The 23,634-nt window shown below is 43.7% G+C and overlaps 1 protein-coding gene across 2 annotated transcripts in view; it reads left to right on the top strand.

Moving 5' to 3' along the window:
- ANO10 (anoctamin 10) overlaps nucleotides 1-23,634 on the top strand; it is a 218,382-nt gene that overhangs the window by 28,858 nt on the left and 165,890 nt on the right. For both annotated transcript variants that reach the window (XM_066585244.1, XM_066585245.1), the window contains exons 5-11: nucleotides 1,550-1,669; nucleotides 5,323-5,892; nucleotides 9,239-9,294; nucleotides 11,508-11,582; nucleotides 16,923-17,105; nucleotides 19,462-19,653; nucleotides 20,998-21,126. In XM_066585244.1, the coding sequence (XP_066441341.1) occupies nucleotides 1,550-1,669; nucleotides 5,323-5,892; nucleotides 9,239-9,294; nucleotides 11,508-11,582; nucleotides 16,923-17,105; nucleotides 19,462-19,653; nucleotides 20,998-21,126 (1,325 nt within the window). The remainder of the gene's footprint in view (nucleotides 1-1,549; nucleotides 1,670-5,322; nucleotides 5,893-9,238; nucleotides 9,295-11,507; nucleotides 11,583-16,922; nucleotides 17,106-19,461; nucleotides 19,654-20,997; nucleotides 21,127-23,634) is intronic.

Genomic DNA, 23,634 nt, shown 5'->3' with positions numbered 1-23,634 from the left:
GCCGCAGCAGTTATATGTTCTTTATCCTTAGTCTGATGTAGTCTACAAGTGACTCGGCTGCATTCGGCTGATTTCATTAGCCACTGTGTGGATCCGGTTTGTATCTGGAAATACTAGTTGTACTACAGTACCGCAGGTCTTCACTAGGTGTCGCTGCAGCACTCTAGACACACCCAGAATCTTATCTCGGAGCACAGCGAAGTAACCTCATTTTAGTTAATTACATGTTTTTAAGAAGCCCTACTCCATCGCTGAGATCAATATTGAATCCGAAGAGCAAGCGTTGTCTCAGTGGTACCTTTCCCTGGATTTTGGCATTTTTGAAATAAATTTGGTGCCGTGAAATGTGGCGATGATCTAAATCTAGCAAGTTTAAGAATTGTTCTGATTTGAACCATAATTGCTCAGTGTGAACACGGCCAACGATGGAACGATGAATGTATTCGCTCGCTTATCGTTCATTTTATACAAGCATGAAGATCCTCGTTCGGTGTAAATGCCGGTCACTGGTAAAGAGAACTGAATGATCCCATTAATAAAATTAAAATGATTTATGTTTAACCCCTTAAGGACCAGATACTTTTTAGGGATGTTAGCCATGTGGTGGTTTTACGGCCCTATTTTTTTTTCTTCAGCTACCAACATTTTTTATTGCGTGTTTTTTTTCTATGACATACAGGACTATATGTTTATATCTTTTTTTTTTCTTTTTTTTTTCCACTGACTTTTTTTTCCTTTTTTTTACATTTTATTAGGGGTAAAAAGCTTTAAAAGACTTTTTATTTAGATTTTTTTTTAGCGTAAGTATACTAATTTTAAAAACAAAGTACAGGAATGGGTTCCTCATTTGATTTCAGGCGTTCTGACATAAAATGTATATAGTCTTGGATTACTGGGCGCATACGGTGACTGGTTTGGTTGCCGCCGGGTTTGGGTCATATTTTCTTTTTTATGTATATATTTTTAATCTGGAAACCTTCTTTTTAAACTCATTCTTATAACAATTTTTTTGCCGCCTTTGCAATCCACTGCCTGTCATTAGGCTTCTCTAGTACCAGGGACAGAGGGCACTGCTAGATGTAACCGAAGGGCGGGCATTCAGATGTTGCCTTGCAGCTAATTGGAGCAGGGTAGTGCAAGGTAGCATAGAAAGACCTGGACCTGTACTGGCAGAATGGCTGCTCATGACCCCACCACCTTCCAGGTGGTATTTAATGTGTGAGGTTGAGATGTGGTTTCATGGGTAGAAGCTCAGGAAGTAGTCTGAAGAAACAATCCACCCTGTTTATGAGCATCCCAAGTCCAGTTGTAGTTCACATTTCATAAATTAGCTGCATTGGAAGTTTGTAAGATACTTTGGTGTTGCGTGTTTTCTCCATTGGGGTACATGGCTTCATCCACTGCTGGTTATCCCTGGATACAGGCAACAGTTTACACTTCTCTTGCAGACGTGCGGCCGGTCTTATTGAGGAGGGTCATATATGAGAGCTGTAATCATGGAAGATCTGTCTGATACATTGTCTCATACTTGGCTTTCTGCTTGTTTTAGTCCGGAGAATGAAAACCAGCGGTTTGTTGCTGCAGATATTCCCTCTACACGACAAGGAGGAGTTGAAGCGCCTGAGTTTCCAATGGTACCACCAAATCAAGCTTGCCTATCAACCCATCGGTGAGAACACGCTCCATGTTTAGACCTGTATTCTGTTACTACAACTTAGTTCTGGTTAGTTCAGAAGGAACAGATTTGTTACGGAAATTTCCGCGACTGCTTATGCATACAGATGGGGCGTGCAGAAGTCCTCGCTCCTGATGCCAAAACGGCAACATTCAGAACTGATTGGCAGACGCAGAAATTTCAACAACAAATTTGGCCATTTAGGGCGGCTTCACATGAGCGTGCGTGCAATACGCAGCGAGTAGAACTCATTGATTTCAATGGGTTCATATTTTCGTATTTTGTGCGTGCATTTTGGTCATGTGCAAAAAAAAAAAGAACATGTTCTATTTTTCTGCAGATTTGTGCAACAAAGGTCCCATAGAAGTCAATGGGGTGTGCACAATGCACTCCGGGTCATTCCGCTGGGAAAAGAACACGTCTGAAACGCCTTAAGAATTTGCCATAATAGAAAATGGCTTTTTTTTTTTTTTTGGTCCATACTGTTTTATTCCGGAGCCTGTAAGGGCTCCTGCCCACAGACTGATATTTGATGCGGAATCAGCGTCGGGCGTCCGCACCGCGGATTTGCAACAAATAGCGCCTATAGCATGCTATGGGAAATCGATTCTTCCTGCACACCTGTGAAAACCAATTACAGTTTCTGCAAGCAGAGGAAAAATCGCAGCATGCTCGGTTTTTGTGCGGATTTCCCACTGACTGCTTCCATTGAAGTCAATGGAAGCCATCCCATCCGCAGCCCTTCCACAATCATACTTCCAAAAGGTTGCGGATTCCGCGTCATCGCTAGGGAAAAGCAGAAGTTTAAAAATAAATTTAAGGTACATGGGCGCCGCTGCTTCGGGGCCGGATTCCTAATGTGGAATCCAGCCCTGCCGTGTGCAGGCGGCCTAAATGGGGGGTTTAAACTCTGTTCACTCAGCTGAGAATTTACAGCATGCAATCTGCATCAGAAATCTGCAACAAATCTGCCACGTGGACTCGGTCCGATGCGTGTTGCACTTATAAAGGTAAACAGACTAAAACCCGCATTTATCTGTGTGTTTTTTGCATGCAGTTTGCTATAAATGCTGGGCGAGCCCAGGGGTCTCACTGTGGTGTGATACAGGGCTTTGCCAGTAGGGGTTGCATTCCTGTATAGTGTGGCACACTTATCTATGGCTGACATCCATGGTATCAGTTCATATGTGCAGACTGTTTGTTAGCGGTCACCCCTCCCCCAATCTGGGCTGGGTTGAGCTGGGTGGCTGCATAGGTACTGGTGTGATATGTTGACACCGGAAGCTAGGGGTTGACCGGGCAGAGCTGGAGGTAACGCCCCTAGCTACCCATTGGCTCCTGGTCTCTGCTGTGTCCCATCCCATCTCCACTATTTCTGGCTGACAGGCTCCTGCTTTGTGCGACTGTTGTGCTGTCTATGGCCTCGGACCCTCAGCTCCTGCATGCTGCTTCCTCCGGCTGGCCGGCAGTGTGCCATAAACGGCGCTCTTCCTACTGACAGTCTTCAGTCCTGGCCCCTCCAAATGTTAGGTCCCCGCCCCTGCTATTGGGGAGAGTGACAGCGGGGTCGGGAGCGGACATGGGAGGCAGCCGGAGAAGGAGGGAAGGAGAGTGACAGTGGGGTCAGGAGCAGACATGGGAGGCCACCGGGGGAGGGGGTGGGTAAAGGAGAACGACAGCAAGGTCGGTACAGCGGTGCCAGGAGGTGAGATGGCAGGAGGAGGGCAAGGAAATGTGTGAGCTGTCCGCGGGGAGAGCTGGTACATGTGTCTCTGGGGAGCTGTGCGGGGCATCAGACAATCTGCAGCTGTGGGAGTGACCTGGCTGTCCCCTGTAACTCAGCCTCGGCCAACCCATGTCTTCACCCATACTTCCGGTGGAGACATAATGCACCAGTACCGGCTGCATATTAGTCTGCACTGAACATTACCTCGCTCATATTACAATCTAGCTCTCTGCATACTGCCAGGGTCTATGGCGATTGAGTCTGCCCTGCAGCTTATCAGATGGTGCGTTTTTGGCTCTGTTTTCTGTGAGTTATTTCAAGGTAAACAGAAGCCAGCATATAACGAACAGCCTTAAGGCCCCTTACACACAAGCATATTTGTGCATGGAAAATATGCACAGGCAATACTCCTAGAATAGAACCCGCTGAGCTCAACCGATTTGTTCACATGTACATATTTTCCTGTGCATTTCAGCCACGCAAAAAAAAAAAAACGCAATATGTTCTTTTCCTGCGCATTTGTGCACTCAAATATAGAAGTCAATGGGGATGTGCCAATGTGTGAGCAATATGCTAGGAAATGCGTAAAATACAGCGTAATTGCACAGGATAAAGAACATATGGGACTCATTGGACTGATTAGCCATTTCAAATGGTGCGTAGTTTGCCATGCATAAATGAACATGCATTGCGTGGGCGCAAATGTACAGTAAAATACGCTGTTGAAAAGTATTATTCATTCTGGAAATATGCAGCGCTCAGGCGAATAGAAATGCTTGTGTAAGGGGGCCTTAAAAAGGACCAGTTATGCCCTCTGATGAGCAGAACGGGCGGCACCTTTACAGCCACACGCCCTGCTGTAATCCCTCCTCTGTTTTTATCCTTTGTAGATGCTTGGAACTAACTTCCAGCACATGTGGTTGAAAAATCAACAATAGATGAACTCAAGGATATCAGGGGTAAACACAGATCTATCCTAAGAGAAAAAGTAGAAAGGAAATGATATAGGGGCAGACTAGATGTACCAGGTGCTCTTTATCTGCCGTTAGGTTTCTATGTTTGTACTTTCAGAGCCTGATACTAGATAATTGTCAAGTGAGTAGTCTCCACCGCCCAGTGTTAATGGCTGGTGTGATGTTTGATTTGACACTAGGTGTTGGAGACCGCTCAATTTACAATGGATTAGTGTTGTAATGAGAGCCATTGCATGCGAATGTGGGGGGCTGTAACAAAGATAAAAATGGCAAAGGAATCAGCGAGCACCCAGCTGTAAAGTTATGCATCCATTCCACTTATCACAGGATGTGACTATACTGGGGACCCATCAGTTTTTCATCATGGTGTTCATAGTTTTTCTGGAAAAAAAAATAGCATTACATATGGCCATATGCTTTTTTGGTAAGGTTAGTTGACTTTAAGGCCCCCTGTCCACGGGCGTGGTGGTATCCCGCGGAGAATCTCAGCCGCTGGAGCCGCCGACTGGGAGCAGGAGCCGGCAGACGGTTCCCCGCAGGTCAGCCTGTCTGACAGATAGGCTGACCGCGGAGAATTGCGGCAATTCACAACATGCTGCGAATTGCCGCCCGCGAACGGAGAATCACAATGATTCCCTGCACGTAGACACAGGGCCGGCGCTTTCCATAGCAACGCTATGGTAAGCTTCAACCGGCGTGATTCGCCAGCGAAATCACGGCCATGGACAGGGGGCCTAAAACCTTCGACAAAGATGTGAATGATGCCTTTGCCTATGAAGGTAAGGATGAAGGTGTCCATTCACTGGAATACTGAAAGAGAAAAATGGCCTAAAGTAACTTTTTCTTCCATAATAATTGCAGACCTATTAAGGCTTTGCCTTTTGTTTGTACTCCAATGTTCTCAGGTATTTTTTCCCCCCGTATTCACCGATAATTCTTGTTTCCAGATAAAATCCGCCATTACTTTGGAGATACTATTGGATTATACTTTGGTTTCTTAGAATACTTCACTTTGGCCTTGATCCCCATGGCTCTCATTGGCGTACCTTATTACTTCTTTGCCTGGGAGGACTACGACAAATACGTGATTTTTGCTACATTTAACCTGGTGTGGTCGACGGTTATCCTGGAAGTATGGAAGCGCCACAGCTCAGCAATGACCTACCGATGGGGAACTTTGCTAATGAAGAAGGAGTTTGAGGAGCCCAGGCCTGGCTTTCATGGAGTGCTGGGCATCAATCCAGTCACAGGGAAGAAAGAACCTACTTACTCCAGCTTGAAGAGGCAGTTCCGGGTATATCTCGTCTCTGTGCCTTTTGTGTGCCTTAGCCTATATTTTGCCATTTACGTAATGATGATTTACTTTGACTTGGAGCACTGGGCCATCAGTTATAACCGTGAGCAACAGTCAACCTTCAGTAGCCTTCTGCTGTTTGTCCCAAGCATCATTTATGCAATTGTGATTGAAGTCATGAACCGTATTTACAGATATGCTGCAGAGTTTCTCACGAATTATGGTAAGAACTTGGGTTATGGTTGGTTCAAAAAGTATTTTATTTTTCCCTTTTACTGAAAAATTAACATATCAAAATAATAATTATGATAATTACACTATTATCAATAAACTCTTTAGTCTAGACGATAAAATTGTTTTACTTATGCCCGTCTCCTCTTCTCCATCCTTATTTAGCGGGTGTAATCGGGTAGCCAAGAAAACTCCGCTGTCCCCCCACCATGTAAAATTATAAAGACATACAAGACCGGCCCATTCAAACTCTAAATTTACCACTTTTACAAATTGTATAATACTAGAAGATAAAAGAAGAAGGAAGGAGAAAGAGGTGAACACAGAAATAAGGATGAGAAACCGAAACAAAAAAGGGGGGGGGGGGGGAATCGGGAAGGATAACCGGCAAAGCTGGCATCAAACCATTGTCTATCGATATTCAGCTAACCTGGCGCAGGTTAGGGGTCCAGGGGAAGGGGGTGCTTCCACTAAAAACCCAGTTAGTCAGGTTCGGCGTATCACATAATCAATCCCATGTAGCCCACGACACTATAAATTTGTCATGCCTCAACTCGTCCTTGGCACATAGTTCTTCCATGTGTCGTATTGAATCCAAGGCCTCCAACCACATCGCTCTAGATTTCCACTTTCTGGGGATCACCTGACGAAAGAACTTGGGTTAAAACACAGCAAAAAGCCAAAACCTTAAGTAAAGTTGGGTACACATTTCATTATGCTTGTTCGTAGAACATCTGGTGTAGTGCCCATGCACTGGATGATTCGGGCAGCTCCATTTCGGTATGAATCATAACATGGCTGGACTATTAACCCTTTCCAATCCAATTTGTATCCTGGTTTTCCTAGGGGACTTACTCTTTTTCTGCCGTTATACAACGGCGCTATCTGCTGGATAAAGCCAGTACTGCATTACGTGACACGTTGGATAGGCTGCAGAGAGGCTGGCAATATACAGTAAGAGAACCCGATGGACCTCTTCCAATATCGGAGCTGTACAGCCTTACATCATAATGTCTTCAGACGTCAGACAGTGGATTGGAAAGGGTTAACCTTTGTAATTAGAAATGTCAGCATTTAATAATCTAAGCATTGGGGCTCAGTGGTTAGTGCTGTTGTATTGCGGAAGTTGGGTCCGATTTACTGCTTAAACCAAGCGATTAGCGAATGAGCCACCGATGCCTGCATAAAAAGAACAGTGAACAAAAAGTTAACAATTCTCGTTTTATCGTTCAGCCGTTGGCTGCGTTTAGACGAACAATTATAGTGCGCTGTTGCTTCTTTGAACGATTATAATCGTTCCGTCTTAAAGCACCCTATTGGCCTTTTTACACACAAGAACCGCACAATTCTGATTTGCCCGTGCGAACCAGCCGGTGATTTAATGACCAGCTCATTGGCACTCATGCAGCTTGTTTAGACAGACAGATCATCGTTGAGAATCGTTCACTTCCCGTTCAGTGCTGACATTCCTATCTGAAACACTGAATGATCAGCGCTTAAACGCAATGAGAAGCGCATGAACCAATGATGATTTATGCCAGCCGAAGCTGAACGACGAACGAGAAGCAAGCTATTCTCATTCGTCGTTCAGTCGTTGGCTCGCGTTCAAACGATACAATTCTTGTTCACTTTCGTTGGTTTGAACAATTTTTAGAGTGATAATCATTCCGACTAAATGCACCTATAGGCCCAATGTCCACGGTCGGATCCGATTTGGGGGTCAACCATGCGGAAGATCCTCAAATCAAGCCGCTCATAGAGATACATGGCTGTCCACAAATGAAAAAAGGCATGCAGACTTGATTTGCCGACCTTTTGGTCCAGAAAAAAATTGCAGCATGCTCCATTTCACTGCGGATCCCGCAAGGACAGCTTCCACAGAAGTCCATTGTAGCCGTCCGATCTGCGGCCCACCCACAATTAAATTGCGGACAGACTGTAGATTCCGTGGGAAGGCAGTAGTTCAAAAGAAAAAAAACTCCTGCGTATGTGTGGCGGTGTGCCGTCGGTGCTCTCGCACACATCTGCAGGGTAGGAAATGAAGACCCATACGAAGACCCGGAAAGGTAAGTGGAAGACCCACAGTGTCTGCGGCTGTGGGCAGGGTTGGATTTTGCTGTGGGCTCCCACATGTGGAATCCGATCCACCCGTGGACATTGGACCTTGATGTACTTGTGAGATACGCAAATTGGGAGGCCCATTGAAGACGGGGACTGATGTGAATGGTGGATTGGAATGAATTACAAGTAACGTTCTTAGTATAGACAGAATATGATTTATACCAACATGGACCTACCCGAGTCATCCAGTACATGAGTAGATTAATAATACGGCCATGGAACCAGTTCTTGGTAGACATTGTCAAAGTTGGGTTACGTTTGTACTGTCTTTGCAGTGTATAGACCGGTATTCACTTGATGGAGGCCAATTTGATCTCCTTTTGGGTAGAATTAGTCAGGATCGTTGTTTTTTTACTGCATAAAATAGCGCAGCAAACTGTGTTATTCCATGCAAAGGCATTGGGTGCAAAAACCAGGTCTTGCAGTCACATTAGTAGCCTATTGCTGCATTTAGATGGAACGTAAGTGAGTTACTGCCGCTTCATGCAGGGGTACAAGGGATTCCTCTACTGGCGATTTGCTGGCTGATTCTCACTGTTCTATCAGTTCTCGCCATCCAGTGCGTACGTGATAACTTGCTATTACCAGAATGGCCCTTTTAAATATGAGGTCTGTATAGATTTTCAGCCATATTCGGAGCCAGAGAACTTGACTAAACTATTCCTAGAGCCTTAATTTCAGGTCACCGAGTCATTCATAGATGGACTTGTTCCTGGATAGTTCAAAAGTCATGTGCTAATTAATTTCTTAAGATAGCCTGATGGCTGGACATAGTTAGGAAAGGTTGGACATCGGCATATAGAAAGTCACCCAGCGACAAGAGCCTTTCTGAAGCTTGAGGAAAACTTCTGTGGAACCCAAAACTTCTCTGGGTGTTTTCCCTGCCAGATAAACTTTCACAGATGGTGCGCCGACATCCAACCGGTCCTCTTTACCGGATGGGTAGATGATTCCTCCCAGACAGATTATCACACTCCATTAATAGTGGGAGGTCTATGCGTTTCCATTCCATTCCAGTACAATGATGGCTGGACGGACTGTAATCCTACAGGGGTTTTATTGGGATTTGTTTAAGATTATGAGATCTGAAGTTGTTCCAAGTTTGGGCTAAAATATGACAGTACAACAATGTGCCAACTATTGGATTTATAGAAGATTTTTGCTATTTATTAAACCAAAGTGATATTTTCAAATAATATATATTTTTATAATTACAGAAAACCACAGATTGGAGTCCTCGCACCAGAACCACTTGGTGCTGAAGGTCTTGGTGGTAAGTTGGAGTTCACTTTCTTTTCATCTTGAGGTGGGTGATATGAGAATAGGATAACACATTCCTTATATTTTCAACGGGTATCACAACTCTATCTGGTACACAGAGTTTATCACACGCCTTTAAAGTTGTTTAATATGGGTATTGATTAAAGGGGTGGTCTCGCGAAAGCAAGTGGGTCTATACACTTCTGTATGGCCATATTAATGCACTTTGTAATATACATCGTGCATTAAATATGAGCCATACAGAAGTTATTCACTTACCTGCTCCGTTGCTAGCGTCCCCGTTGCCATGGTTCCGTCTAACTTCGGTGTCTTCTTGCTTTTTTAGACGCGCTTGCGCAGATGCATCTTCTCCCTTCGGCTGGTCTTGGAAGCATCGGAGTTTTGGCTCCGCCCCCTTGTACGCGTCATCGCGTAGCTCCGCCCCCGTCATGTGCCGATTCCAGCCAATCAGGAGGCTGGAACCGGCACACGTCATGGGGCGGAGCTACGCGATGATGCGTACAAGGGGGCGGAGCCAAAATGCCGATGCTGCCGAGCGGAGCCGAAGGGAGAAGAAGGGAGAAGACGGATCTGCGCAAGCGCGTCTAAAAAGGCAAGAAGACACCGAAATTAGACGGAACCATGGCGACGGGGACGCTAGCAACGGAGCAGGTAAGTGAATAACTTCTGTATGGCTCATATTTAATGCACGATGTATATTACAAAGTGCATTAATATGGCCATACAGAAGTGTATAGACCCACTTGCTTTCGCGAGACCACCCCTTTAAAGTCAGACTGCCCGAGGTGTGGCATGGTTGGTGCCGGTTTGATGCACATGATCTGCAACTCTGTAAAGTTAAGTACATTTTGGAGTTCGATGTTGGAGATAAAGTCTATCTTGTTGACATTGGTTTTGACCCCAGATTTTGCACATTGGGTGTTACCGATGGGCTTGAAGGGTATACTCTTCTGGGAATTCGGATAATGTATGTCAGACACAGAAACTGATTGCTGCCTGACAGTGGGAGATCTTGGTGTAAGGATAAAGGAAGTTATGTCTTTGGAGAGGGAGATATATCAAAGAGATTGTTTGACTAAGTTAGAGGAACTTTAGGGATGGCGATCTGGTATATAAAATTGGTGGTCAATGTTAATGTTGGTTACATTCAGCTAATGAAGGAATGTTGATGGGATATAGAGGATGTGACGGCGCAGAGGTGAGAAGAATTAGTCTTTAATGGCTTTTTCCCTTGTGTATGTTTACGGTCGGGCTCACACAGGCGGATTTTAGCGATTGGAATCTGCATAGATGACATGCGGTAATATATGGGCATTGAAAGGCATGAACTTTTTGCTCAGACATGTGGAATTGTGTATTCGGCGAGCAGAAGAAAAATCGCGGCATGCTCTATTTTCGCGCTGATTGCACGCAGAGGGCATCCATTGAAGTCAATGGGTGCGAGTGTTCCATCGCCCACACACAATCAACATTGCGTATGAGTGGCGGAAATGCTTGCTGCTTCATAGGAAAATAAATAGAAAGGCCCGAATGCTGGCTGGAGAGGAGCGAGAGATCTTTCTTCCACGCAGATCATATGCTGTGCGTTGCGTACATCAGCGTGGAAAAACGATTGTATCCGCGATCGTGACTATTCGCAATTACTTTCCATGATCTATCGCCAGTAGAGATGAGCGAACGTACTCGTTTCGAGTAATTACTCGATCGAGCACCGCGATTTTTTCAAGTACTTCCGTACTCTGGTGAAAAGATTCGGGGGGCGCCAGGGGGCGGGGGGAGGTGTGGCGGAGCGGGGGGTAGCAGCCGGGAACAGGGGGGAGCCCTCTCTCTCTCCCACCACTCCCCGCTGCAACCCCCCACTCACCCACAGCGCCCCCCGAATCTTTTCACCCGACTACGGAAGTACTCGCGTCGCTCGGGTGAAAAAGGGACATGGCCGAGTAGGTTCGCTCATCTCTAATCGCCAGTCTTTCACTGTGGAAATCCGCTTGCAGAATCAGACCCGGCCTAATAGGTTTTGTTGGGGAAGGGGTGGGGGAGGATCATTTATATATAGATATGTTTAAATGTATGTGTGTAAATGATGTGTTTATAGATGTATAAATGTATAGGAATTAGGGGGAATTCTACAAAATTATATTTTCTAATAAAATTTTGAATATTTGTCATCGCTTATTTTAATCTTGTGGTTTTTTTATTTTGCAGTTCAACATTGTAAATTGCTTTGCATCGCTGTTCTACATCGCCTTCGTCATGTGTGATCTCAAGCTCTTGCGTCAGGTGAGTTCACTGCGTAGATAGACTGTTCATTCCGGGACATTATTGAATTTGTAGAATGACAAATAATTTTGCAGACGTTCATCTGAACTGCTTATTTATAAGTAAAGATCTAAGCCGGGGCACTGTACAGTGGTGCTTGAAAGTTTGTGAACCCTTTCAAATTTCCCTTATTTCTACTCACAATTGACCTAAAACTACACCAGATTTTCACACAAGTCAAAAAGTAGAGAAAGAGAACAAAATCAAACAAATGAGTTAAAATATTAGACTTCATCATTTTATTTATCAAGGAAAATGACCTCTGGGGGTCATTCACATTGTCTTTTTTTTTTCATTTATTTCACACTTTTTCCCTGTAGCTGGGGCATTCATAGGAGCAGCACCCATGAGAGCCCCAGTTACAGTGAAAAACAGTCACTAATAGAGCTGATGAGGGTCTGCTAGGACCCTGCTGCTCTTCCACGACAGAGGGCACCTGGTGCTCACGTGACCGCCGACTCACGTAGTGGAAGTAATACTTTCACTTTCAATTTTTGGTACTTTGTGTTCATCAAGGACTATGTAGTTTGGAAAGGAGAAGGTAGAATCCGTTAAAAATCACTTCTACCTTCTCCTCCGGGTTCTCGGCTGTGTCTGACAGCTTAGGACCTGAACTGCTCTTGCTTGATTGCAAGATCAGAGACTTTAATCCTGCGCTGTAGTTCTGCAATCGGCAAGGATTAAAGCTTCGGACCAAGGGCGGTTGTATATTTAGAGATTGTCCGCTTTCTGCTTAAGTTTCTGAAATTGCAAATTGCAAAAGTTCTCATTGCTTATTGGAGGATACCTATTGAAACCCACTTGCCCCCCATCCTTGCTACCCACGGGTGCCGTATGTAAACCAACTGTTGCCACTATTTTTGAGCTATGGGTGCGACAGGTGATTTACCCCCGTGACTTGCCTCTCTGGTTGCATCCTCTGTTGCAGGGGTACTAAAAGCTTTGAGTACAGGCACAGGTACAGGTGTATCTGCATCTGTAGAGGACGCATTGGGGAGGTGCTCATATGGGTAAATCGCATGACTGCCACCCTCTTGGGTGGCATTTTGAATAAACATAGTACCCATGGGTGGCAGGGCAGTTCAACATACAAGCGCTGAAAAGCAATAAGACCTTTTAGGGTTTCATATGTTGTTACACATTGGTATATGGCATTTCAGAAACTTTAGCAGAAAAGGACTTTAAGTCTTAGAAGTTGCGAGGTGGACCCTCCATGGACTTGTCCCGATCAGATGGAGATCTATAACCTATTGCCTGCAGGCTGGAATCACTCCTCATGGCACACATTTTTAACTAATATTTTTAATGCATTAGACTGAGCAAAAGGTGCCAATACTGCCCCAAAACTGCCACTCCTAAGATCCTAGTCGCACTGTTCTGAGTAATATACTTTCTATATACACCACTCAATCAGATTGACCCCTTTACAGACCAGTGTTGCGGTCCTAAAGGACCAAACACTTTTAGTGATTTTACCCATGTTGTGGTTTTATGGTCATTTTTTTCCTCGCCGGCTAAAATTATTTTTGCTGCATTTTTTTTTTGCTTTTTCCTACAGGGCAATATTTTAATACTTCTTTATCTGAAACTTTTTGACATATTTTTTTTTCATTTTTACTAAAGGTAATATATACAAAAAGCAAAAAAAAATTTTCCCCTAGTTTTTCTAGTTCTTTTTAACGTTATTATATTTACGTTAAAGCAAAGTACAGGAACTGGTTTGTCATTTTGTTTCGGACAATTTTATATGTAATCCGTATAATCTCATATTACAGTGCGGATATGGCAACAATTTAGGTTGCCAGAGATAAGTCGTTTCTTTTTTTCATCTTTATTTTATTCAGGTTTTTTCACTTATTTTTGTAACATCTATGTCCTCAATCATGTCATGTAAGACCTCTGGGGGACATACACACTGTAAATTTTTTTTTTAATTTCACACTTTCACTGTAACTGGAGCATTCAAAGGCACCCTATTTACAAGGAAGGACATCCCCCTAGTACAATAGTAGCCACTGTTAGAGCTGGTCAGGGGTCTTCTAAATCCCTGCAGCTCTAACATGTCGGGGGTCACCAGTGATCGGCGGGTCTTATGCAGGAAGTAGTACTGCTGCTTCCCGCATTCTCCACATAGTGATCATTGAGCTCTATGTAGCCTGTAAAAGAGAAGGCAGAAGCCATTAAAAACCTCTTCTGCCTTCTCCTCTGGGTCCTCGGCTGTCTCAGACAACTGACAACCTGACCTGCTCCTCATAGGTTGCAGGAGCTTCAATCCAGCTCCGTACATTTACTATTGGCTAGGATTAAAGCCCAGGACCAAGCACCATATATTTAGGGCACCTGCTCCTTAATGGGTTAAAGCTTTTTCTAGTATTCATCAGCTGAAGGAATAAAGCATACGTTTTGTATTAATCGAGAGCGCTCCTTTATTTGAGCCGTCATGTGTGTAGCGGTACGGCGTGTAGCATGCGCCATGTGAACTGTGCCTGACGGCTCCGCTGCTTCAGATGGCAGCGGGATCACCTCGCTGTGTATCGCTTACACAACAGAAATGTATCACCTAAATTAACCCCCGCGGGTGTCTTTTACACGCTTGGCTGCTACACTGTCGGCTTGAACGCCTTGCTGCCGTGTAGAAGCAATTCATGGCCGATAACCGGCATGTGGCTGGGACGCTCGGCTTGCATTAGACTCTTACTTCAGATGGAGGGTAATGCTTTTATTTAATTTTTTTCCTTTTGGTCTTTTCGCATTAAAATCTTTTGGCAGTGAGGATGATGTCACTTTGTGTGAAGCGCGTCGTCACCGTCTGGAGACTAGGTAGACAGTTTTACAAGTCTCTTTCTCATACGGTAATAGTAGTTCATACTATACATCATACCGTAGTACATAGTTGGACAAGTGTCTTTCTTTTGACTTTCTCAATAATTTTTTCACCTCTAATAGCCCAAACAGGGCTGGACCAATCACACGAGCCAGGCAGCTAACGTGCCTAAGAATTTGCTGCTGGCAACTCGTGTTTTGAGTTGCTGTCCATTGATATCAATGATGTTTCTTATTACTAGATAACTTAAAAAATAAATCATACTCCCACTCTGACACTTAAATTCTATAATACTATATACACTGGGTGCAAAAAGTCTTTAGACCCCCCCCCCCTTTTTTTTTTTTTAAATTTTGTTATACCAGTGGGCGGTCCTATCAGTGATTGACAGCTGCCTGTGTATGACTGTGCAGCTGATAGCTCCGCCCATTGGACTGTTCTGTTCAGAATGAGCAGAGATGTAAATGACTAATGCACAAGTTATACTGAATGTTTCCCCATAAATCTATGTATCATTCTGCTCAGTTCCTCCGGCTCTATAACTTCATGCCTGCAGTTTGGGCAAGCAACCTCCTTAGTAACAGTAGAACAGAACGCAGAAGTCCTATTCTCGAGATCGATGGGGGTCTGAGTGGTGAGACCCCCACCAATCAGCAAGCTATCCCCTATCTGTATAGGAGATAACTTGAAATTCTGGTACCATCCCTTTAAAAGACATACCCATCCGTGGTGTCTGTTACCAGCAGCCTTCGTTAAGTGCAAAGACACTAATGCTGCACCCTTATGTGCAATAACTCATGTCTCTTACTCTGTAATGGGCATCAGCTCAAACAGCGCCATGGGAAGAAAAGCCAGACAATGTTGTTAATTTGCTCTGCTCTTAAATATTGATAGGAACATTAATTAGCTGCGCTTTTTGTATACAGAGATTTCTCCTTGCAATGTCTGTCCTGTCCCCCTGTTTCATCTGATTAACACTAGGGGGAGCTCTTCACATAGACTTCAGACTGTCTTTTTGTGCCTATATGATATGATTTTATATATATATATATATATATATATATATATATATATATATATATATATATATAATCTCTTATCCACTCACACACGTTGTTTTTACCGTTTCATGCTTTACAGTATTACATTTTTGGGACTATGTACCTTCACAGTCTCCGCACAGTAGTGATGAGTACATTATAGTCATGAGTCTCAGAGTTTCAAACATAACCATAAAATGCAAATGACAAGCTGCAGACAATGACTGTTTATTTATAAAAGACCGTTTTGTGCACGGAACGCGGTATGAACAAATAAACTTGCAAACATCCATTTGGAGGAGTCGTCTCCCACCTCTCGAGTGCTGAACTGGAGCCGAATGTTACAAAGATGCCTTGAAGTACAATGCTGTTTCCAAGTGCTGGAGTGCCTCTTAAGAGCAGAGAGAATAGGTTGTGCTTTTCCTTTTGAAGCTCTTGTATATTGTGAGTCCAACAAAAAGGTTGGACAAATCTAATTATCCCCTTTCTGTGATATACCCTGTTTCCCTGAAAATAAGACATACCCTGAAAATAAGACATATTATGATTTTCCTGAATTTTTGAGGATGCAAAATGATTTTTCAGGCTTTTTCAGGATGCTTGAAATATAAGCCCTATTCCAAAATTAAGCCCTGCTAACAGTTAATTTAAAAAGTCAATTTAAATAGTGTCCAGGCAGCTATACATGTAAAAAAAGTTAAACCTTTTTGAACAAAAATGAATATAAGACACTGTCTTATTTTCGGGGAAGCACAGTAGATGTGGCCGTGTTGGCTATAGAGACCAGTGATCATCCACATTTCAGCCTGTGGAGTTTAGGGCATTATAACCAAAGTCCGATAGTTGTGGGCATCGCGGCCTTGTGCCCAGATACCGATTGGCTCATCCTAAGTGTAGCTTTCACATCTCACGTCATATATTTTGAGTTATGTTGTGTTTAGAGACAAGCAAGGACACATCTGTTCATGGAGGAGATGTCCGCTTTTATTTTGCAATGGTTTTGGTACATATTCTTCTGCCTGGGAGTAAAACATTAAAGCGGTTGTCCCTCTCCGAACATCTACCTTAATGTGTCCAGTCTGGGTGGTCACACATGCCCAGTAGATCGTTCCTATTTCCTGGACCATTTTGTACACTGGTGGCGGAGTAATTCCTGCTTTGGTACAAGCCCGTCAATAAGAATTGCTGCACTAGAAGCGCCTTCTTCTCGCCAGCGCTGGTCACATTGGGGCAGAGTCAGTAATACTGTAAAATAGTGCGAATATAGACAGCCCGCTTTAGGCAGCAATACATCTATGCATCCGTAATACGCTCGTGTGTCCCAATTAAAAAAAATTGTAATTATACGATGATCTAACAGTAACTTAGAATTAAATCTTGAGATCAGCTTCACTTAGGAGGATGTTTTGCCTTATCTTGTTTTTTCTTCCTGTGCAGAGCTTGGCCACACTACTTATCACCTCTCAGATCCTTAACCAGTTTGTAGAGGCTTTACTTCCTTTCTGGATGCAGAAGAGGTCCAATAAAAAAATCAAAAAGAAAGTAAAGACCTTGAAGGTGGACACAGAGTTCTCCTTGTTGGAGCAAATTCACCTCGAGAAAGAAATGGATACATATGTGGTAAGTACTGCAACGGTGGAGTAAGGGTTCCTACATATCACAATGTATTGGGTATAAGGTACTGAATATATTCCGTAATGATGGAGCTATTTGGGGGCTATTAAAACCCACACAGCAGCTCCTCTTCTAAGAGAATTACACCCTTACATGTCTAGTTTAGTGCCCTACCAATACCACAAAGTGATGGTTTCTCCACTGAGCTCTGTGATTGGCTACTTCAGCCTGTTGACAATACGTCAGAGGGAAGACCCGGAGCGGCAGCGCTGGGCACAGCGGGGAGTCGGGAGAGGTGAGTATAAGCTGGTTTATTATTTTTAATCTTAACAGGCAGAATAAGTTGAAATTTGGATTCTGAACTATTTGAAAGTTTTATCTGTGTTTTAATTCTTTAAGTTTTAGATTGAATTAAAGAGCAGCTCTGGGCACATACTAAATCCACCGTTAGAAACGGTGTCCTATGAACAAGGTTATGGCTCTAATAGTTTTATAACTTCTGGCCCTCTACTGAGCTTCCTATCGACCTTATACATGCTACTGTATGTTAGGCCTGGGCAAATCTTAGCCAGGTCTAGGAAGCTGCTCCAAAGACATGTTATAGGGACAAACAAATGCCCTGGAACTTGGGATGTGCAAGAATGGCCTTATACTTTACTCTAGGATTTCCGCAATCCAGAATAGAGTTCCCTCTGGTCAGGGATGTAACTATAGGGGATGCAGGGGATGCGGTTGCACCCGGGCCCAGGAGCCTTAGGAGGCCCATAAGACCTCTCTTCTCCATATAGGGAACCCAGTACTATAAGTAAAGCATTATAGTTGGGGGCCCTGTTACAGGTTTTGCATTGGGGCCCGGGAGCTTCAAGTTACGCCTCTACCTCTGGTGGTAATCTGAGCACTGTGCCCTTGATCTAGAAGTAAAAAATTGTGCTCTCCACTTTTTTCTACATTTCCCAGATTGTCAGAGAAAGCCCACCCACTTCCCTAGTAGTCTTAGCAAGTACTACCTCTTTCCCAGCAATCGCAGCAGACTCCAACACAATAAGCAGTTTCCCCAATAGTCACAGCAGCGGTCTACCTTGCTACACTCAATAGAACTCTTACCATCACTTTCATGGTAATCACAGTAGGTCATGCTCTTCCGAGTTTCCCAGCAGTCAGAGCAACCTATTCCTCCACTAGTGATCATAGAAGGACCACCACCTTCCTCAGCAAGATGTCAATGTAAGACTCCCCTCATGTGATTGTTCTCAGTAATAGAAACCAATTAATCTTGTAGATATGATACCTTTTAATGGCTAACAAAAATACACGATGTTACAGCAAGCTTTCAGGGTCCTTCCTCAGGCTTAATGGAACAAATCTAAAGATGTATGTACTATAACACATGATCACATCGGAGGGCAGGAACATGGTGAACCTAATTTGCACTATATAAATACCAGAGACAGAGGGTAAGATTGGGATCAATAGCATTTAGATAAATAGCAAGGAGGGATGACCATAACAGTAAATAATTAGTCCAGGGACAAGGAAGATGGAACAATACTTCTGCAGCACCACCTCTGCATTCTTTTAAATCAATGTAAGAGTTTTTACCAAGTTTGTAAAACAATGATTGAGAATCATTGGAATGGACATACTTATTAAGTTCACCATGTTCTTGCCCTTCCATGTGATCATGGGTATTTATTAAACATGTCTTTAGATTTGTTCCATTACGCCTGATGAAGAATCCTGAGAGGTCAGAAAGCTCGCTACAACATCATGTATTTTTGTTAGCCATTAAAAGCTATCATATCTACAAGAGTACGTGGTTTCTCTTCCTGAGAACAATCACATTTTTCTCTACTAACACCGTACCAAACCCTTTTTTTGTTGTTTTAGGCTCCCCTCGGTTCCCCCTTTCCCTCCCAGTAGTTTCAGCAGGGCCACACCATGCTTGTGCACCTTCGCCGTGCTCACTGCTAGGAAGAAGGTGCGTATCAGCAGCTTACTTCTATCGGAGACCAATGGACAGAGTTCTGTACTTAGATGACCGCTACTGCCTGGAACGATGGAGCTTGATGCTGTCAGTGAACTCTTGGTGATCCATGCATTTAGCACCTAGCCACCATACCATAAACAGCGGGGAACAAAACTTAGTCGCCAAGGTCAAACTTTTAAGCGCCATAGTTACTAAGTTTTGCCACCTTCCTATGTGATATGACTGTTATCCAGCAGGAGGAGCGTTGAGCACAGGACATTTTGCGGGATTTATGTCAATATCTGTTCGGACTGTAGGTAGTTCTTAAACTTTTTGGTCTGTTGTAATCGCACTCATTGTGTGACTTATTGCATCTTGTGTTTCTTGTGTTTTCAGGGCACATTTGATGATTACTTGGAGCTGTTCCTGTTGTTTGGCTACGTCAGTCTCTTCTCCTGTGTGTATCCTCTTGCAGCGCTTCTTGCTGTTCTTAACAATGTGACTGAGCTCTACTCGGATGCATTAAAGATGTGTTGTGTGTTCAAGCGTCCTTTTGCGCAGCCTTCTTCCAGCATTGGCGTATGGATGGTAAACGTTCACAACTTGATTACTTTTTATGTGCCAAGTGGGTTTCTCATCTGAACATTATACTGATATATGTATATTAATTTACAAGTCTCTCCTTATCTTCAATGCAGTATATTGTTTCCTGCAGGGGCGGTTTTACACTAGAGCAGTAATGACTGTAGTGTTCTTCCATGGATTTACTGGCATGAAGTCCAGAAAAATGTCCACCCTATATAGTAGATCACCAATTAACATCTACTGCTCTTTTCCTTCTCACTTTGGGAACATGATATTTTGAGCCTTAATAACTGTATACATGTGGTATCTGTAGATAATGCGACAGGTACCCTTAAAATAGTAATCACTGAACCACTTGGTTAGGTGGATAATTATTTCTGTGCACTTTGTATTGAGATGGCACAGGGGGAAAAAATCAACTTGGTATAGTTATGGGTAACAGTGCACAAAGAGCCTCGTGTGGTAGAGTGATAAGGCAGTAGAATGCAGTCCTAAGCTTTCGCTCATGACCTGAGGGTTGCGGGTTCAATCCCCATGTGGTTCAGGTAGCCAGCTCAAGGATGACTCAGTCTTCCATCCTTCCAAGGTTGGTAAAATGAGTACCCAGCTTGGTGGGGGGGGAGGTAAAGATAACTGGGTAAGTCGATGGCAAACCACCCCGCAAAAACAGTCTGCCAGGACGATGTGATGTCACCCTAGGAGTTGGTCACGACTCGGTGCTTGCACCAGCGGACTTTACCTTTTTACCAGCAGTGCACATACACATTAGATTTTAGTGGCCCCGGCAGATGAATATAGGGGAGTTGGTAGGAATATCTGTTGGCTGAACGAAACATTCAGCTAACAATTATATAAGATGTACGACCACCTTAAAGGGGTTCTCACCCAAAAATACTTATCTTCTATCCCCAGGATAGCTGATTGGTGGGGTTATGACTGCTGGGGCCACCACTGAACCTGAGAACCGGGTCTTGAAGGTTCCTGAATGAGTAGAGCACAGGTTGAGCGTGTGCGATGCGCTTCATTCATTTCTGTGTATCCGTTGCTTGAACTCGGCAGTCTCTATCGCTATCTTCGACTGTCTCATTGAAATAAATGGAGCGGCAGCGCGCATGCTTGACCATAGCTCCATTTGAGGACCCCCGTTCTCCTGATTGATGGGAGTCTCATTGGTCAAACCAATCAGCTAGTTTAATGATAAATTCCTTTGGTGAGAACATTTTTTTTTTTAAAGAAATGCTTTAAATTTTGAGCCTGTGTATCTCTAAACTTTGCAAGTGTTTCTTCTTAGAACGAGTTACTGACCTCCCGGTTTTACTGAGATGCGTTGTTTGTTCTCTCTTTTAGCTGGCATTTGAAACCATGGGGATTATATCAGTAGTTACCAACTGTGCCCTTCTTGGGATGTCGCCACAAGTTGATTCCATGTTTCAGGAATCCAAGCGGGATCTCTTTTTGACCGTGGTCGCCATAGAGGTATGGTGTATTTCTCACTTTCATTTATTACCTTTTATTGCCTAACAATAACCCTCTTTATTTTATATAGCCCCCACATATCCCGCAGCACTTTACAAGTCAGAAGGAACATACAGGATAAGTCAGACTATAAGCATTAAAGAGACTTTGCCTGCTAGTTTGAGCCCTATAAGCTAAGCTTTAGGCTCTAAGTTAGCGGACATGCTGAGTCTGGGATGTAAGTTTAGTACTTGCTTTCCCCACCATCTCTCCCCCTCCGTTGGCACTCATTTTCCCTACTGAATGCCTTAAGCAGGCTACATAGGCGCATTCACTATATAGTCCTCATTGTATGCGCGAGTAGTTGGAAACTTTCAATGGCGGTTTTGACTGTTGACAAAATGGCTGGGAAAGTCAGTATAAAACTTACATCCCCGAACTCGGCATGCCAGCTGCTTAGGGTTTAATGTAGATGAGATGCCCTTTAAAGCGGTAGACAGTTTGAATAATAGGCATGAGGGTGCTGCTCACAAGAGCTTACAGACTATAAGGAAATAGGGGAACACAAGAGGGGCAAACGCTTGTTCTGTAGACTGGCCCAGCCAAAAGGAACGAGTAGGATACTATACATAAAGCTGTATGAGCCGGTCACCAGCTGTATCTGTGTGTATACAGGTAAAAAGTGCATTACCGTGTGTTTAGGAAAGAATGGGAAGAATATAAGCCCTAGCTACAGGACATGAAAAAATACTCACCTCGCAGGCGCCGTCCTGGTCCCTCTAGCTGCTCTCCAGGCGCGCCAGCATTTTTCCGTGTTGTTTTCAGCGCTAAAAAAGCATTCTCTTCCTGCTTACGTGGGTGGAATACCCCGCTTCTAGCCAGAGAATGCTGTGATTGGCTGAGGACCGCAGCCTGAACCAATCACAGCCATTCAATGATGTAATTCACTGAATGGCTCTGATTGGTACATCAAGCGCCGTCTGTAATTGGCTTGGCTGCGGTACTGAGCCAATCACCGCATTCTCTTGCTGGAGGCGGGGTATTCAGCCCACGTTACCAGGAAGGGAATGCTCTTTCAGCGATGAGGACATCGCCTGGAGAGCAGCAAGAGGCACGGGGTCGCCACCTGCTAGGTAAGTATTAAAACATCCCCCAAAAAATGGGACACTGTGCCTCTTTTGGGGCAAAGCTGAATATAAAACTATGTCGTCTTTTTTGGGAAACATGGTATTCATTATGCCACTATTTCAGTGTATGGAGTCTGAGGCAGACAGTGCCATACATTGTGCAGTGGCCTGGGATGGTACTGCAGGCACTGTTCCCATTCACATCAATATTATGACTTTCCAGGCCTCCACAGTATATGGAACGGTCTGCCTCTAGTTTGTTCCCGACGAACAGCTGATTAGTGGGGTCCAAGACAGTAGACCCCTGCTGATCAGCTATAGATGGCATATCTTAAGTGTAGATTATCAAATCTTTCAGAGCTGGATAACCCATTTCACAGATTGTAGCTGGATTGCAAAAAAATTGATTAAAAATGGTCAGTTTTTAAATTTTAACCCATATAAATAATTAGTAGAGTAAAAACAAAAGTACCCAAAAAGTGCAACCGTGATTATAGCCTTATTGGGAGTAAAATTCAGAATTTGAAGGGTTTGTCCCCTTTGAATAATACCTTTTTGTTAGAAGGGTCCCTGATGATAAGCAGGCCACCGAATGTCCCAACGCTACAACAGCCAGCAATCAGCCGGAATCTGTAAAGGAACCTGGCAACAAGTGTTCACAGGAGAAATCAAGCTTTATATATTGCCTAATTGAGAACAGAAATTCTGGAAATCCCGAGCAAAGAATCGCTTTTTCAAGCCGTTACGACCATGGGATGCGGATCCTGACAATGCTATTAACTTCGAATTCCCTTGTAGAGTTTGGAAAATGGGTTTTCTAAACCAGACAATGCCTTTTTAATTAGAATATTTAGAAGAATGGCTGGAAAAGTCTGTATTTTGTTAGCAGTATGTAGATGGTGACAGATCCTGGTAATGATCCTTGGAAGGTATTGAGCATCATCTTGCTGCAGATGAAATGCAAGTGTTTGCAATCTGTGCTAAGTGTTCCTCTGGCTGCCTGAGCGCTTTTGGAGTGAGAGGCGCTAGATGGATTTTTTGAAAGGCAGTGTCAATCTGGAGCGACTGTCATGGCCACTTAAACACCATCTCCTTGTGTAATAACGGGCAGAAGTTTAAATGGGTCTTATAAGTGCACAGGAATTACACAGACTGTTAATCTATGTGACCTTTTATATAGAGAAATATATATATATACTTTGGTGAAAAGATTGAAGAAAAGACATTAAACTGATTTGCTTCCAGCTTGATATAATAACTTTTCTTCTGGATTTTTATAAGGTTATCAAGCTGTAACTGAGGGATGGAGAATATCATTGTCTGCACTTGTCAGAGTATTGGCATGTAATATAAGAGCTGGAGGGATATTGTACATTGTTTAAAGGGCCACCTTTTCACTCAT

This window comes from Eleutherodactylus coqui, chromosome 12, assembly GCF_035609145.1.
Source record: "Eleutherodactylus coqui strain aEleCoq1 chromosome 12, aEleCoq1.hap1, whole genome shotgun sequence".
Taxonomy (NCBI): domain Eukaryota; kingdom Metazoa; phylum Chordata; class Amphibia; order Anura; family Eleutherodactylidae; genus Eleutherodactylus; species Eleutherodactylus coqui.
This window is presented reverse-complemented; position numbering and strand designations above follow the sequence as displayed.